Source organism: Adiantum capillus-veneris, chromosome 16, assembly GCF_014529385.1.
Source record: "Adiantum capillus-veneris isolate H3 chromosome 16, ASM1452938v2, whole genome shotgun sequence".
NCBI lineage: Eukaryota > Viridiplantae > Streptophyta > Polypodiopsida > Polypodiales > Pteridaceae > Adiantum > Adiantum capillus-veneris.
Window position 1 is genome coordinate 143,116,042 of NC_140946.1, and position 16,934 is coordinate 143,132,975.

Here is a 16,934-nt window from a genome sequence, read left to right on the forward strand (position 1 = left end):
TGCTTGACTTACTTCCCAATTTGACGAGGTTTCCACTACTTGCTACCGGCTACAAGCTGCTCCCAATGCTCCTTGTGCTTGCTTGTCCAAGCACTACTTGATTCCTATACACACACGATGCCTCTGAAATTGTTTAATTCACTGCAGACTTGCTACAAATGCTTCAACTCCCCCAATCTCTGGTGTATTTAGTGTTGCCCGATTTCAGGTCTCAGCACTTCTCAAAAAAAAAAATGTTTGCTTTGTCTGCTTCAAAATCCTACCATTTGAGCCTAGATTCACCTGCAAAGATCTGATTTTGCTCAAAATGCTTCCAAACTCCAAGGGCAGCTACACATGATAGGGTGGGAGGGGGAAGCCGACGCTTCTAGCTCTGATACCAATTGAAGGGGTGCAAAGCTGTGTAGAAATCAGCTAGTGTCTCTTTATTTCATTTTTGTATAAGAGGTCAAAGAGGGTTAATAGGTTAGGTTAGTTTCACACGGGTCGGGCACGGCGGCCTTTACCCAACATCTCTTGCTTCAGGAGGAAATCCTCATCAGAAGACTACTTGAAAAAATCTCAAACCTTACCCTTCCTCCTTGCTCCACACCGCCTGATTGGAAAGCTTGGAAATGGCCTGGAGAAAGTCTATTTTGCTTGCCCAAGACAAAATCAATGTATGAAAAACTTTGCTCCTCAACAATATGGATAGATCACCTCAACAAGATTTGGTCCAAGAAGAGGGCTGCTAGCAAATGGAACCAAGTAGTTGTCAACATCTAGAAGGCCAATTGAAAAGAAAAAGATAAAGTGTTCCTTTGGATATTACTCTTTGGTTTCATCCCCACCGGGGACAAGGCCAAGGCAAGAGGTATAGTCAATGATACCTGTGTGAGATGCAAGCACCTGAATGAATGCCTCACACACCTATTCTGGGGGTGTCCAAAAACAAAGTTTTCACGGGCCCTGTTTGCAAGTGGGTTTACACACATTTGGGAACTCTCTTCTTTAGACTAGACCTAGCTATTGGATCTAGACACGTCGACAATATGGATCTCTTTACGGACATCTGCATAGTAAGAGCTACTATGTTGAGAGCAATTTGGCACTCCAAAATGAGTTACTTTTTCAAAAGAAGTGTGATCCTCTGGAAACCAATGTTGTTCTAGAAATGAGTCGGTGGAAACTATTGTGTTAAAAAAACTAAAACTGCAAGCTTTGCATGTAAATGTAGTCGAGGAGATACGACCCCCTTTGATGTATTACTTTCTAAAGAAGCGTGTGCAAAGGATATGCCACAGCAGTATGTAACCTTATGTGTTTAATACAATTCAAGCTCAAATGAGCACTTAATTTTAAAAGAATTATTAAGTGAAAGCTCCTAAATACATGTCACACAAGGAATTAAAAACTTTTACAAAATGAAGGGAACATGTTCCGTGATGATAGTAATGTTACAAATACAAGTTTTTGCTTTGTATTAAGAATTCACAACAAATGGGCGTCAACTTGATAAGATTTTATATGTTGATGTTGTTGTCAACTCTCTGTGGTGGTGAGCTTTGAAACAATGGCGAGCTCTTCGTGGTGGTGAGTTGCAAAACGATGGCGAGCTTTCTGTGGCAGTGAGCTGCACAGTGTTGGTGACCTGCAAAAGGGGGGTATAGGAGGAGTCAGTCTCTACCCTGGTGTTGTTCAACGTTTAAGGGTTTCACTAAGTTGGGGCTGGGGAGCTCAGACGACTTGCTTTCACATTCTCAATTTTGTTTCAGTGGGTTGGTGAGGTGAAGTTAGCGCTCTTGCTTGAATCAAGCTACGTGAAGTGGAGTTGGAGTCTAGATCGTGATCTAGGGTCACCCGTGTGCAGGAGAAGTCGGTTTGACCCTAGTACTGTTCAGGTTTGAGGGTTTTACTAGGTTGGGTCTAGGAGGCTCGGACGACTTGCTTTCACCTTCCTAGTGTTGTTTCAGTGGGTTGGTGAGGTGAAGTCAACGTTCTTGCTTGTTGGGATCAAGCTATGTGAAGTGGAGTTGGAGTCATTGATCGTGATCCATCTAGGGTCACCCGGGCACCGTTTACTGGCCACTCCACCGAGGGTACTCGAGTATGAAGGCAAGACTATACTCTGCGCACTAGTTGAGGGATGCCCAAGGATCGCGATCCTACATAGGCTTGGGAGTAAGGTGCTTGCACTTTGATTTTTATCCTTGCTCTAGTCCACGGATTGCGATTCCTTTTCTACAAAAAAAGGAGGCAAAGCACATTTTGATACACAACCCTTGCACACCCTTGGTTAAGGGAGGGATCTCACCGGCACTTGCTCGATGATTATGGACCTTGACACTGGAGGAAGTTTGTCGGGGGAAGGGCCCAGCCTGGAGGGTGAGGGCAAGTCTATCGGCATGAACGTTGTGTTTTCTGCGGAAGGAAGAAAGAGAGCAAGTGATGCCAAGACTTGTGAGCAATACAATTGTGTTCAATGAAGGTTGGTCCCTCTTCCCATTGATGTGCCTCCTAGAGGTATTCCTTGTGTTTTCTAGTCTGTATAGGAACGCATTGCAGTAGTTTGGATTTCGAACTTCATGCAATCTTTGTCTAGTTCACTCTTCAAATCGAGCACGATTATCATTGTGTCTTGTCTTTTTTAGCATCCATGTTTGTCTGCTTTAACTGTGATTGGTAGCACAATATTCAGCACATTTTCTTAGTATTAAACATTAGATGATAGACATTAGAGATCTTCTCTTAATACCATGGAAAATGCCTTCCTAATTGTCAATGGTTACTTTAGGTTCTTAATCCGATATTGTGAAACATTGTGTGCAGTGTACTAGTGCTTTCTAGTGGGCTTAATCCCTCTTGACCTTGAGCTTAAGTATTATAAAGAGAATTTACTATTATGATGAGCCTGAGGAGGGTAACAGTGTCAATATGACCCCCAAAGTTACAAAATTGAAATGCAGTGAAAAAAAAAGTGCCAAAAATGTAAAATTTTAAGCTGGAAGAGAAATCTCTACTTGATTTGGTACTTCACTCACATGTATTGCCTATGGTACTAGAGCCCTAGAGGTTCCCAATGTGGGCGCTTTTTTTTGAGAAGCAAAAAGCCCAAGGCATACAAAATAAGCACACACGTCAAAAATTGAATCAATGTGAAAAACACTTTGGAAGTTCAAACACAAGGAATAATTCAGGTGATGATTTCATATGCAATTTCTTTTATCATAGCTTAATTCGAAGGTCTTCAAGATATAGCCTCTAGTCAACCCTCGAACATGAAATACTTTGCTCTCGCGATTAAACAGCGTAATCGACCAGAGAGAACTGAGAAGCTTGCCCATGGTATTAATAGTTGACCTCTAGTGCCTCTCGACCGTTAAATTAGTGACCCTAGAGTTGTTTACTTTTTTACCTTTACAAGTGCTTATGGGTTTGATTAATATTACAGTTTAATGTTTACTAAATTTGTTTAATATTTTGTTACCAATCAATTTGTATGCCTATTCATTGCATATGCTTTTTAATTATATATGTTCTATGAGAATGCAATTACTGTGCCATTTTTGGTTGATTTTATAGTGTTTGAAGAAAGCTAAAGACATTCAATCTCAGATGCTCTTCCACCTTGACGAACGGGCTTCACCTCACTAGCTTCCGAGGATTGAATCTACATCAGAAAGGGGGGCATGTTAACCTCTTACGAACACCCTATCACCTTTGACGGACGCCTTATCACTTTATTTGAGTCATGGACCAGGCTTGTTGGTCCTATAGGTGCGTAGGTGATCGTCGATGAGAGGCACACCACTTATCTCATTTTTACATTATTTTTGTTATGACCGGCACTGTGGGCACCCATGCGTGAATGGGTCAGATACATATAAAAGGTCCATTTTGACCTAAAATCCTCATTTCTGAGGTGCATATCGCTCTACCTCTATCTTCTCCTCCATCGTGTGCTCACGAGAGAGAGAGAGAGAGAGAGAGAGAGAGAGAGAGAGAGAGAGAGAGAGAGAGAGAGAGAGTGTGATCGAGCCTCGCAGCAATGAGGCGGTTGAGCATGGTGACGGCAGCTCCCTCTTCTTCGTGGCACGGAATCCTTCACGACGACAAGCATAGAGCGGTGAGTGACACACCATTGCCCCCTTTGAGATTATTAGGATAGTCTGGTTGTGTGCTTGCAGCCATTTGTGGCTCACACACAGTGTTCGGCAAGTCCCCAACTTTCGATACGTGCGATAGAAGCGCACAGTTGGATTTGCATTCCATAACTAAGAGTGTTGGTGTAGGCTCTTAACTTCTCAACAAGGAGATGAAGTTCTTTGCACTTCACACAATGAGAGAGAGTGTGTGTGTGAGGGTGTATATCCCTCAAGCTAACCCCCTTCTTGCTTGGGTTGACCCCTCATCCTAGCTCATGCCTTAACTTCATTGGATCTCTCAAGCCTAGCCAATCACAAGCCTAGGTCAATTCAAGGAATTGAGGTAGTCTTTGGACTAGTGTCCTCCTTAACACTAGTTCTATAATTGGACATTTAAGTGTCTTGTTTTTCTACCAAGTTTTGGCAATTTATTTGTCAAGCTAGAAAGAAGTTTTTCACACCTTGTCTCTACCATATATTGGTTATAAGGGACAGAAAACAGTGGAGTTTTCTCCATATCAAAATGCCATTTGTATGGAGAGAATTTTGGTAAGTTCTAAGACATAAATTTTAGTAAAATTTCAAGCTGTGTTTGCCAAAAAATCATAAAATTATTATATCTTTTTGGAGAGATGGCCTTTTTTATGTTTATAAAAGCCAAGTGTTAGTAGTTAGGGTTACAAAACAATGGAATGCACTTCAAATATAAGTTTTCAAGTCACATGCAAGCTATAGCATAATTTCATACTTGAGCACGTGCTGAATAAGAGCATAATTTTGGTGTTCCAAAGGTCCCCTCATGAAAATGGTACTCTTTTAGTGCAATTTGACAACTACAAATGACTTTATATGTTTAAACCAAGAAACTACATATTTTTGGGCTCCCTAACTCAATTAAATCTCGTTGCTTGAACTCTATTTTAAAAAAAATTATCGTGCAAAAACTCTCCATAATAACATTGAAACCAAGGTTTTAGGCACCACAATTGTGTATGAATCACGTAATTTGATACATTTAGTAGATTTACATGGAAAGTTTGATATTATTTGAGGTTTGAATGCTTATGTCTCAAGAATGAAAATATGAAAGTTTTCTCTTATGCAGGTTTTAATATTTAAAATGATCCAATAATTGTTGCATACCAAAGCCCTTCTACTCGCCACCTTGAGTGCTCAATGGAAAGGGCAAGCAGTGTATCACTTTTTAAAACTCACAAATACATCAAAAACATATTTTTCTTTGAATACAATGATATGCTTGAAATGACCATATCAAACACATGGAACTTTCCATTATTTTATTTACTCCAAAGTCAATTTTTTTGCACATGAAATTTTCAATTATCTATAGCAAAATTGTGGAAGAGTCACCTAAAATTTTCTACAAGGTCGCTTCATTTTTTCTTGAGCTTATAAAGGCGATTTCTTCAAAGCGTCAATTGCAGTCTTACGAGGGTCAACTTGATGAGTATAGTTCTTGATCATGATAGATTCTAAAATGCAAGGTTATATTTTTAAAAGACCCTCTAGCTAACATATTTAAGCATATCAAGAGGGTTTTCTTAAATAAACCGTCTAATGCAAGTAGCATTTAATTTAAATTTGTTAAAAAAGGACACTTAAAGTGTCTTGTTTTGGTACCAAACTAGTGTTAACCCTTTGAGAGAGAGGGCTTGAATAATGCTCATTTAATTAATTTAATTAACTAAATTCTCATTGGACCTCTCTAAGGATCAACCAATAGGCTTTAGACACATTATGGGGGCAACCTAGCTAGGGGCTTGACATGTGTCCTACTTGTCTCTTGAGGGAAAGGGGTGTCCCTTGGGTAAGTGTGAGACTTGCCAATCACATTCCCTCCTTTTGGGGTCGCCCCCTCCTTTCTAGGCCTTTGTTTGACTTCAAGCACCTTGGCCCCCAAGTACCTTAAGCACTTCATGTACCTTGTTCATCAAGCATAACAAGCACCTCAAGCACCTTAGTTAGCAAGCACAGCAAGCACCTCAAGAACTCAGTCATCAAGCACGACAAGCACCTTAAGCTTGGGCCAGGTTCGCACCTCAATCTCAACCCTAGCTTGCCTAAGGTCACATGTCTAAGGACTTTTAACATTAATCTTAGGTCTTTAATGAAGCTAACCTTAAGGTCTTTCAAGCTCCATTAGCTAGCATTTCTCTTTGACATACCATCTCTCATTTGGACCCATTGACTTTGGTCCTGTGCTGAGATAGATCCACAAGCACATGTCTATATTCTAACTCTTGTTCCCGTTTATTCTCCCACTTTAACTGATCAGTCTAATATGAGAAAGCTATTTGGGTTAGTTAATTATTAACTTTAATGACACTTGCAGCCAGGGACGATTCAAATTTGCACTCCTGTAGTGACTCTAGATACGCAAAACCCAAGTGGGCAGAGTGGGCGGCACAAATGCGATTGGCAAAGTAGAGGCGAGCATGCAAAGAGGGACATGGTGGTGGAGAGAGGGAGCTGTGATGCGACCAATAGTCTCTATGCCCAATGGAGTTATTTCATAATGTGATGGTCACGAAGGAGGCAACCATGTGGGAACTCAAGTATACATTTAGGATTTCACCTTGTTGATGCTAAGTGTCAAAATAAATGCATGGTGATGAGCATTATTGCTACTAAAACCTTCAGTAGTTGTAAAAGCAACAATATTTGGTTCAACAAGCTGTCGGATATGGTTTGTTATATGGTTTTCAAGCCATCATCTAGTTAATATGGTCTACCCATGTAAGCATTTGCAAAACAGAGATCAAAACTCATTGCCATCTTTTGCGAAAGACTTGGTTCTTTAATGAAGCGTAGAAACACATTGAATTGTACATACTTGCAACATCATGCTCGATCTGGGACTCCCTCAACTCCAATAGAGATCATAAAGCAGAGATGATTTATCTCATCGGCCTTGATTCATCCAAGCACCACCTGATATGTTGCCTCATAATCTCAAGTGTCCTTGGTTTGGTTGTCTAGCTTTGGTGAGAAAGAAACCTGAATCTCAATGAATTTTTTATGGTAAAGCTAGCTCATATTGATGTGTGCTTTGTGATTTTATCACTTATTTCTTGTTGCAAAATTCACCTTTGATGAGTTAAAATCAGATTCATAAAGCCAAAAAATTTACATAAACTGCTCATGCACATACCGTGCCATGAGACCAAAATAGACATAAGCGTACTAAGCGTTTATAGGGAGCCCATACCCACTTCACTGATCAAAAGATGTTCACAAAGTTGGGGGCTTTTACAAGGAGCCCTAACCCCCGCAACAAAAATACATTTCCCAATAGGATACAATATATGCCGAGAACGGTGGGGCCCCGGGTCCCCATCACCAGACGGTCTTCTATGAATGCCACCATGCGGTCGCCATTGCCACCAGCAGGCTGTTCAAATCCAAGACATGAGGGGGCGTGGCATCTCGAGATTAGCACCCCCCCCTCTCGACATCACGAGATTTGTTTTTACAAAGTGACGACCATGATCGCGTGATGTTTCCCCCTTTCATGAGGATTGTTGATCCCACCCATCCCACACCATGGTAGATAACCTAAGGGAGGCAGATGGCCTTGTTATGGATAAGGGAATTTAGGATTTGTACCCTGTGTACCTTGTAGACTAAGGCGGTGTTGTAGGCATTGATCTAGCACATTTTATGTACATTTATTACTCAAGTGCTCATTACGAGCTATGGCCATTTATGCCCGATCAGACAATGTGTATTCATTTTTGAGCATTGAAGAATCTATAAATAAATACGTGCAAGAGGAAAATGCTCACTCTTGCACGGGGGGAGATTTCACCCAGCGTCTGTGTCATTCTTCTCTCCTCTCCTCTCTCTCTCTCTCTCTCACCGTGCCGGTGTAGCACTCCGCTCTAGGAGGTGCATCTGCACGTACTCTCTTGCTCTCTCCCGCTCTCTGTCTCCCTCAATTTGTGCTAAGCTCGATTATGGATTTGTGCGATTCGTCAGGTAGTATGCAGATTTGTTTGTTTATGTCTTACAGTGTGCTATTTTGGGTATTTTACAGGGCCACCTCACATCCGTTTGTAGCAGTGGTATTAAAAAAAAAAACAACCGGGCGCGACGATTCCATCGTCACTACTTGCAACGATAATCTTAGCTTGCGATGTAATGCTGGGTGTCACGTTTTGCAATGAGAAGCTTCAGGCTAGCATTGCATTGCTCTCTGCCACCCTACTCAAATGCGGAGAATAATGTCTTTGTGCATGCAAGGGACAAATTGGGTTCCGTCAAATGTCCCCCATGTGACATCCAACTCATACTCCCTTCTCACCGTTGCTTTTGCTTCCAGATGCAAGCTCTATACTAAAGGTTTCTACGGCAAGCCTACCCTCATCTCATGCACGTCCTTAGATTTCCTATATGCCACGAAGGTTGGACGCTCCTTATAAGTCTCATGACAAGGATAGTTCAGGAACTCTTGTGGTTGTTGACTACATAGTGTTGGGCTTGGTAAGTCCGATAGTTCATGATCGAAGGATGATGCATCAAACCTCCAAAAAGATCTTCCCACCTTGATATATATTTGTACGACTCTTGCCAAATTTGTAATTAGATAGAAATGTGCTCTGAAGGTCTTCTTAGTAGCTGTATACGATGATCATGAACGTGTTTATTATGAGTCTTTATCAAAAGAAAATTACAAGGCTAAAAAAAGGGGGGATGGATTATGTGCAAATTTTTCTGATGAAAAGGATAAAGATGGTGGCTCTCTCCATATCTCTATGACTTTTTGGTTTCTGAACAAATATGTTTGGAGTGTAATCTGCCACAATTGACATCTCGATGTTATCTTTCAGGATTTAAAATCTACTCCAATATTAACAATCAACAATATATCAATTCCATCTCACTTTCTAATCGATCCAAAGCTAATCATAGTAGACCTCTAAATCAGTGTAATTTTGTCTCTTACATTGAGCTATATGATCAAATTGGATCTAGTTCCTACATTTTATGCTTATTTGTGACTCTAGTTGATCTATGCTATTAAGTTAGAGCTGTAGAGTTTTTTTCCCCCGCTAAGTTGTCTCCCATTTCATTTTCAACAACGTTATGGATCATTTTTGTTTGTGTTCCACCTTAATTTATTTTTAACTTTGCGATTGTCGAGTCCAAGTGCCAAGACTGTACGTTCTAAATGTGCAATATTTTTGCTTCTAATTTTGTTGCGACAATCATCATTGGTTTAAAACTTACTCACATATAGAGTCCACTCACCCAGCACACCCTCATCTCACACAAACCCTTGGTCACATTACCTAGCATACTAGTTGAGCCATTGTACATTGTTATGGCAAGGAACTTATGGGTTGAATTGAATTGGAATGGCAAAATTTCTACACATGTTAGAGCTCTTACACCTGAAGAGGGCGGGACTCTACGCTCCACACCTTGTTATGGAACTTATAAACTTATGGTTATTGACACGTGTATTAGAGTACCTATGCCTCTTGAGGCAGGACTCTCCGCTTTGCAATAAGTTTATACCTCGCATTGGACCCCACCCCTTATGTACCTTGCAACTGAGGACAATTGCTTTCCCAACCCCAGAGTATGTTATGGATAAGGGAATTTAGGATTTTATACCTTGTAGACTAAGGTTGTGTAGTAGGCATTGATCTAGCACATTTTATGTACATTTATTACTCAAGTGCTCATTACGAGCTATGGCCACTTATACCTGGTTGGCCAATGTGTATTCATTTTTGAGCATTGAAGAATCTATAAATAAATACGTGCAAGAAGAAAATGCTCACTCTTGCACGTTGGAAGATTTTACCCAGCGTCTGTGTCATTCTTTTTCCCAGCATCCGAGCATTGAAGAATCTATAAATAAAGAAGAAAATGCTCACTCTTGCACGGTGGGAGATTTTACCCAGTGTCTGTGTCATTCTTCTCTCCTCTCCTCTCTTCTCTCTCACTGTGCCGGTGTAACACTCTCCTCTACGAGGTACATCTGCAAGTACTCTCTTGCTCTCTCCCGCTCTCTGTCTCCCTCAGTTCGTGTTTAGCTCGATTATGGATTTGTGCGATTCGTCAGGTATGCGGATTTGTTTCTTTATGTCTTACTGTGTGCTATTATGGTATTTTGCAGAGTCTCCTTGTATCCGTTTGTAGTAGCCCTAACCGGTACACTCGTGTGCATTTCTTGCAATGAATGCGAGGCCATGGCGTTATAAGTCAAAACACAAATATTTGGGATTAAAACTAATCTCAAGATAAGAACTAATTTCTGAATTCCAAGTTTAGTTTTTATCCCAAGACTAGATCAACGCATGGGATTGAACGATGGTGCCCCCTTTTGATGCGCACCATTGATCCCATCCACCTCCACCCCGTGGTAGATAGAGCTGAGGGCCGCGCAACATGACTCTTAGCACATGGTGCCAAAAAAATTAAAGGAAAAATTACCAAAATACTCTTCTAATTTGTGGAAATTCCCAAAATACCCTTTATCTATTTTGGTTGGATTGTTCAATATTTTCTAATCATTATTCTTTTTTGACAATTGAGATCCGTTTCTTAGTGCTTAGAATATAATTTCACACAAATTACCTCTCCAAAAAAGGCAATTATGTCTAAAAATAATGAAGCAATTCATCTCCAAAGCGTACATAACCTACTTAAGTTTTAGTTTTAGCATCTTGTATTGATAGACAATCAGTCTTCTTATGAAAAGCTACACTTTTTTTCATCTTTAGAGAAATTTAATCCTACAACCAGGGGTATTTTGGAAATTTTGGAATATTTGAAGGGCATTTTGGGAATTTATGACAAACTATTGGGGGTATTTTGGGAATTTCCACAAATTAGAGAGGTATTTTGGTAATTTTTTCAAAATTAAATCAAACAAAGTTGACACTGACGCACAGACGGCGGTATTGGATTCTCTGTGTGTGTGTGTGTGTGTGTGTGTGTGTGTGTGAGAGAGAGAGAGAGAGAGAGAGAGAGAGAGAGAGAGAGAGAGAGCTCTTGACTGCTTACAAAGCCTAAAAAATAACCTAAAAAATGTGTACAAGATTTGATAGGCTATATTAAACCGGGTTCACAAGGCCCTGCCCACCATGTTTTATGGGAGCTCCAACCAATGAGAGCGAGTGCTGTTAAGGCTCTCATTCACACTGTGTAGCCTGCTCTACCCACCATGCCCTCGTGGCATGCTGACTCAAGCCCAAGTGCAGCCTTCCAGCATGCCCACCCCGCTCATGCACTACCGCTTCCATCGACAGCGATTCAATGTACGTGAGTGTTTGTCTCTATGCGTGCATGCACAGTTGACGTCCGGGATTTGTGTGAATTCGAAGAGTGGGCAGACCTACGGAAGAGGTTTTTCGAGGGTGGAAAAGCCTTGGGACTAAGTGGCACGGGCATGGGAGGGTGGGATCTACGACCAAGGGATAGTGGGCCGTAGATCTGGGTGGCGGATTACTTTGTAATCTAAGGTACCCTAGATTACTTTTGGCTATCACCCTTTTGCATACATGTTTTAAGTAAATTAGGGCCCCCACGTTTCAGAACACGTGCATGGCGTAGTGGTTGGGGTATGTTTCATGGGTGAGGTCACAGGTTCAAAACCCACACCCGGAAAAGGGGGTACCCAGATTATTTTCAAAACACGGGTACCCTAGATTACTTTTACAAAAGTAATCTAGGGTACCCGCATTCCAGATCTATGGCCCACAATCCCCCACCCTCCCATGCCCGTGCCACTTGGAAAAGTGCAAGAAGAGGCCGCGGTGCAGTCTGAACACAGCCTTTGCCTATGCCGCTACCTAGAAGCACACAATGTCAGTAATGACATTGTCAGTGACAATGACAATGGTATGGCACTGAGAAAAATACCTACGGTTAACAGAGTCGCGAAAGTGAAGCGTAGTCAGGCCTCAGGACTAAGTAACACCCATATTGAAGAGGGGGAGACAATGGGATCAAAGGAGGAGAAGCTCACGCGTGAAAGCTGAGAAGATCGCAGCCGCAAAAATCAAATAAAAAACTAAACCTGAACATGCACTAAACCTGGACAGCCTGGGTAATCCATGTTAACTTATAATATAATGTTGTAAAAACGGCTGTGGATACACAATGCGTACGCGGGTGAGGTGGTTAGCCTATGTGACCCTAAACCCGGACGACCAGGTCTCAGATTCAAATCGCTCCGTCGTGCCTCGTTTTTTTCGTTGGTCATGTTTAATACGCCTCATCTTTTTGACGGTGCACCTCGTTTTTCCCGTTGGCCAGGTTTAGTGCGCCTCGAGATTCCGTCCCCAAGCCCCGACACTTGATCCCATTACTCCACCCCGCATTTAAGAGCTGAGTCGCACCCTGTGTGAATGGGGGGAGTGGGATGAAGCAATTACCCAAGCTTAGTAAAGCCACTTTCTCTGCCTCGGTTGTAGAAGCCCTGCTACAATTCTGTTAGAGCTACGAGAAAGGGAGGGGATACACTATTTTTCTGTAGACTCTCGCTTCTCCTTGTTTCTCGAACCATCTCCCCCAATCAAAATGGCCCAATATTTTCTATCAATTTCGACCTTTGATATTCTACCGTTGGGTGCGACCTGAATCCCTCTCTTCCCCCTACTCACATTGTGTGCGACTCGGCTCTAATATGGGTGTCACTTAGTCTCAAGGGTAGTCAGGTGGACGAGGACATGGCGCTTGATCGCGGCGGCGAAGAGGACGATGATGATGATGATGATGAGGAGGAGGGGGAGGAAGATAAGGGTTAGAATTCCTGTGAACTATGAAGATAGCCAAGCGCCGTTCTTCATCCTGCCTACACGAATCTCTTTATTGGCTGGACTTTCCTCTGAGAAGATGCCATGCGGCCTGCTGCTACCTGCCATGCAACACAGAGGCGCATGTGAGGTATGCATACGATTGTTGTTATGTGATAAGATTGGAAATAATTCAATGCTTTGCCTTACTGAATCTTTGTCACGAACATTTCAATCGTGTCAGCAACTTATTTCTCTGCGTTTCTTATTTCTCTCATCCATTTTCACACCCTACGTTTTGTAGAAAACTTTGTGACATTGGGCGGCTCAGCAAAGCTCTCAAAGTGGTGCTTGCAACGCAGCTGCATGGGTATACTGTCTCACTAAACGCTATACGCCATCTTCTAAAGGTATGCATTGCCAAGAAAGACCTGGAAATTGGAGGGCAAGTTCAGTATCTTATGCGAAAAAATGGATTACAATCAGTGTCTTTTCTTGGGGATCATCTCATCCGCCTTTTTGCTTCATGTGGCAGTCTTTCAAGTGCAAGTGAAGCCTTTCACAAGGTCAAAGAACCAACTGTTTACACATGGAATGCTATCATCTCAGCTCATATCCAGCTTGGGGATGGAAGAAAGGCCCTTGGATTTTTCCGTAAAATGCAACAGGTGGGCACAATACCCGATGTTGTCACATTTTTGTGTGTTGTAAAAGCTTGTGCGGGTGTTGGTGATTTGGCACAAGGAAGGGAGATGCATGCCCAATTCATAAGGCATGAACTGGTGTCCAGTGCTTTTACCAACTCTCTTATTGACATGTATGCTAAGTGTGGTAGCTTAGAGGACGCTCGTTGTGTTTTTGATAGGCTGCAACACAAGAGTATTGTGTCATGGGGAGCACTTCTTGCAGGTTATGCGGAGAGTGGTGATGCTTGTTCCACATTTAAGCTTTTTGAACAAATGAACGAAAGTGGGCTTGAGCCAAACAGAGCTATCTTTTTGTGCATCTTAAAAGCTTGTATTTGTGTAGGCAGTTTAAGTCAAGGAATGCTTGTACACTATGAAGTAATCAAGAATGGCCTGGATTCAGACTTGATGGTGTGTAATATGCTCATGGATTTCTATGTGAAGCTTTCTTGCCTGGTTGATGCATTAAAGGTTTTTGATAACCTGCTTTGTCCTGATGTTGTGTCATGGGGTATAAGGATTGCAGGTTTAGCTGATAATGGGTTTAGTTTTGCTGCATTGGAATCTTATGAAAAAATGAAGTTAAAAGGGCTAAAGCCTGATAGATACTCATATTCATGTGTCTTGAAGGCATGTGCAAGCGAAGGTGTTGTTCTGCAGGGGAAGTTGGTACATGACCAAGTATTGAGGTGTGGCCTTGAATCCAATACTGTGGTTGCCAATACACTACTTGACATGTATGGAAAATGTGCATACATTGGAGAGGCATGCAAAGTGTTTCATGGTATGACAAAACAAGATGTGGTATCATGGAGCACTATCATTGCTCGGTGTGCCGAACATGGCTTGAATGATCTTGCTCTTCTTTATTTCGAAAGAATGCAACAGGTTGAGCTCTTTCCAAACAGAGCTGTTTTGATATGTGCCTTAAAAGCGTGTGTTTCAGCAGGGAACTTGATTCTTGGCAGAGTGCTACACGATTCGCTGATGAGAGGTGGTTTAGGAATAGATTTGACCTTGGGGAGCACTCTTGTGAATATGTATGGAACTCATGGAAGTTTAGAAGAGGCGGCCTTTGTTTTGAATTCAATGAAGGACTCGAATGAGGTGACATGGGGCTTGATGATTGCAGCATGTGTACAACACAGCCATTTCCATGCTGCTGTTGGCCTTCTTAGGAAAATGTTACAGAAAGGAATGAATGTTGAGAAATCATCCTTCATAGGCATTTTAAAAGGTTGTAGCAGAGCAGGGGCCATTATATATGGCAGATTACTACATGGTCTTTTAATTGAAAGTGTTTGTGTGGATGACGAAGTCAAGAGTGCTCTCATTGACATGTATGCCAAATGTGGAAGTTGTTTTGATTCATGTAAAGTTTCAGAAGATTTTTCACCAGGAAAGAACATTGCTTTTTGGGATACAAAGATTGCATCATTTGCATATGCCGGTCGTTTTGATGGAGTTCAGCATTGCTTACAGACTATGGCTTCACAAGCTGTAAAGCCTGACCGTATGATGTTTCTTGGCCTTCTTAGTGCTTGCTGTGGCGCCGGAGTATTTGAAGAAGGTTGCGAGTACTTTGCATCCATGAGAAATGACTACGGAATAGAACCAGGAATAGACGAGTACAATTCCATAGTTGACCTTCTTGGGCGAGTTGGCTTTGTGGAAGAGGCTGAGGCACTGCTGCTCTCAATGCCATTTTATCCAGACCTTGTTGGCTGGATGTCATTATTGTCCCGCTGTAAAGCTTTGTTCAACATTGGATTGGCTAGAAGATCCTTTAATCAGATTATTCTGAGGGATCCAAATGATGCTGCTAGCTATGTGCTCATGGCGAGCATTTATGCTGATGCCCATATGTGGGAGGATCTTATGGAAATAACTATGCGACTACGTCAAGCTCACCCAATAAAACCCAAGGGTGGTGTCTTACCTGAACATTTTTTGAGGAAGTTAACCAATCAAAGGTCAGATCTACATTGGGAATGAAATTATGATCTCTTTCTCTCTCTCTCTCTCAAACGAAGAGAGCTTATTTCCATTACCGAAAATTCCTTGGAGATGCTCAAAGTCCAGCACCAGAGCAGTACAACATTGATACAACTGAGTCCAAAGGCCCTCAAGCAATAATGAAAGTAGTTCATAAGCTGAATACAAATGTATAGAACGTAATGAAGATGAAAATTGGAAGTCAGAAAATTGACAGACAAGGAAAACTAATTTAGAAAGCCAGGGGAAAGTACCTTCTAAAGGAAGTAAAAGGTGCCTTAATATCCACTTGTGAAATTCCTCTTCTGGCGAGGAAATTCTATAGATTGTTGGATTGCTCCTAGAGGCTCCTTCACAGTCATTCTCGTCTTCAAATGTTCGGAGTGGCTCTACTTAGTTGGATGCGTCGCTTGAATTTCGCAGGATATCGAGGCACCTTTTACTAAATGGTCCTAGCGTTTCCAAAACATGCAGATCTCAGCCATAGCAACCAGCGTTTTCTTTTTTCAGCCTTAATCATCATTATCATCAGCACCCTAGACCTCGACAATAGGAGATCAGCCATAGTGTTAGTCCCCAGCCAAATCCATCCTGCACACATGACTTGACACAAGCCAAACTCACACCTAGACACAAGTAGTGAGAGGACATCAGGCTCACCTCTTAGCCATAGAGCCAATACGGGCTCACCCTTGAGCTTGGGAGCTTGCAGCCAAGCGGGCTAGCCTCTTGCCACAAGGGCCGGTGTCCCATACCACCAAGCCCACACCGGTACGGGTGTGCGGGCAGAGCTGCCAAGGATCAAGAGTTCTAGTGTGGTAATCATACAAGATGTCTCACAATGAGGCTCAAATCCTATTTATAGGACTTCATATGTAATGTGCAGCGGAAGTGAATGATGGTGTAAGCTCAGGATGAGTGATCGGTGGGTGCTCTTACTGTTGGGAAGGGAGAGCCTTCCTTGACTTAATGAGAGATTGTGCAATGACCAAAACAAAGAGAGTGGAAATTGTGAGAGAAAGTGCTGAGAGTGATAGAGAGAGAGAGAGAAGAGACGACGCCAGATGTCGGGTCTTAAACCCCCCTCCAAGGGCCCCCCCTCTCTATTGCTAGAGAGGTATTTGCTTTAGATTGCACAAAGTTTGGTACAATGGTTCTAAATGATGTAAAGTTTGGTACAACGATTCTAAATGATGTGATGCTTGACGACGACGACGATGATGGCGACGACGACAATGTTGACGATGATGTCGAGAGTAATGGCTAAAATCTGAAAAATGCTACTGATGCTTGAGGTTGAAACTGACATTGCTATGGATGTTGATGGAATCTTGCAAGTGCGGTGAGGCTACGGGATT

General features: G+C 42.1%; 1 protein-coding gene across 2 annotated transcripts; it reads left to right on the forward strand.

Moving 5' to 3' along the window:
• The first annotated feature begins 12,714 nt into the window (after positions 1-12,714).
• On the forward strand, positions 12,715-15,919 carry LOC147439985 (pentatricopeptide repeat-containing protein At3g53360, mitochondrial-like). Of its 2 annotated transcripts, none has more exons than XM_086485689.1 (2): positions 12,715-13,046; positions 13,200-15,919. In XM_086485689.1, the coding sequence occupies exons 1-2, from the start codon at positions 12,922-12,924 to the stop codon at positions 15,574-15,576; spliced, it is 2,502 nt and encodes an 833-aa protein (XP_086341815.1). In that variant the 5' UTR covers positions 12,715-12,921; the 3' UTR covers positions 15,577-15,919. The 2 variants fall into 2 exon arrangements, with proteins under 2 accessions (XP_086341815.1, XP_086341816.1); XM_086485690.1 differs by lacking the exon at positions 12,715-13,046 and having other exon boundaries at positions 13,200-13,305; positions 13,431-15,919.
• The last annotated feature ends 1,015 nt before the right edge of the window (positions 15,920-16,934 follow it).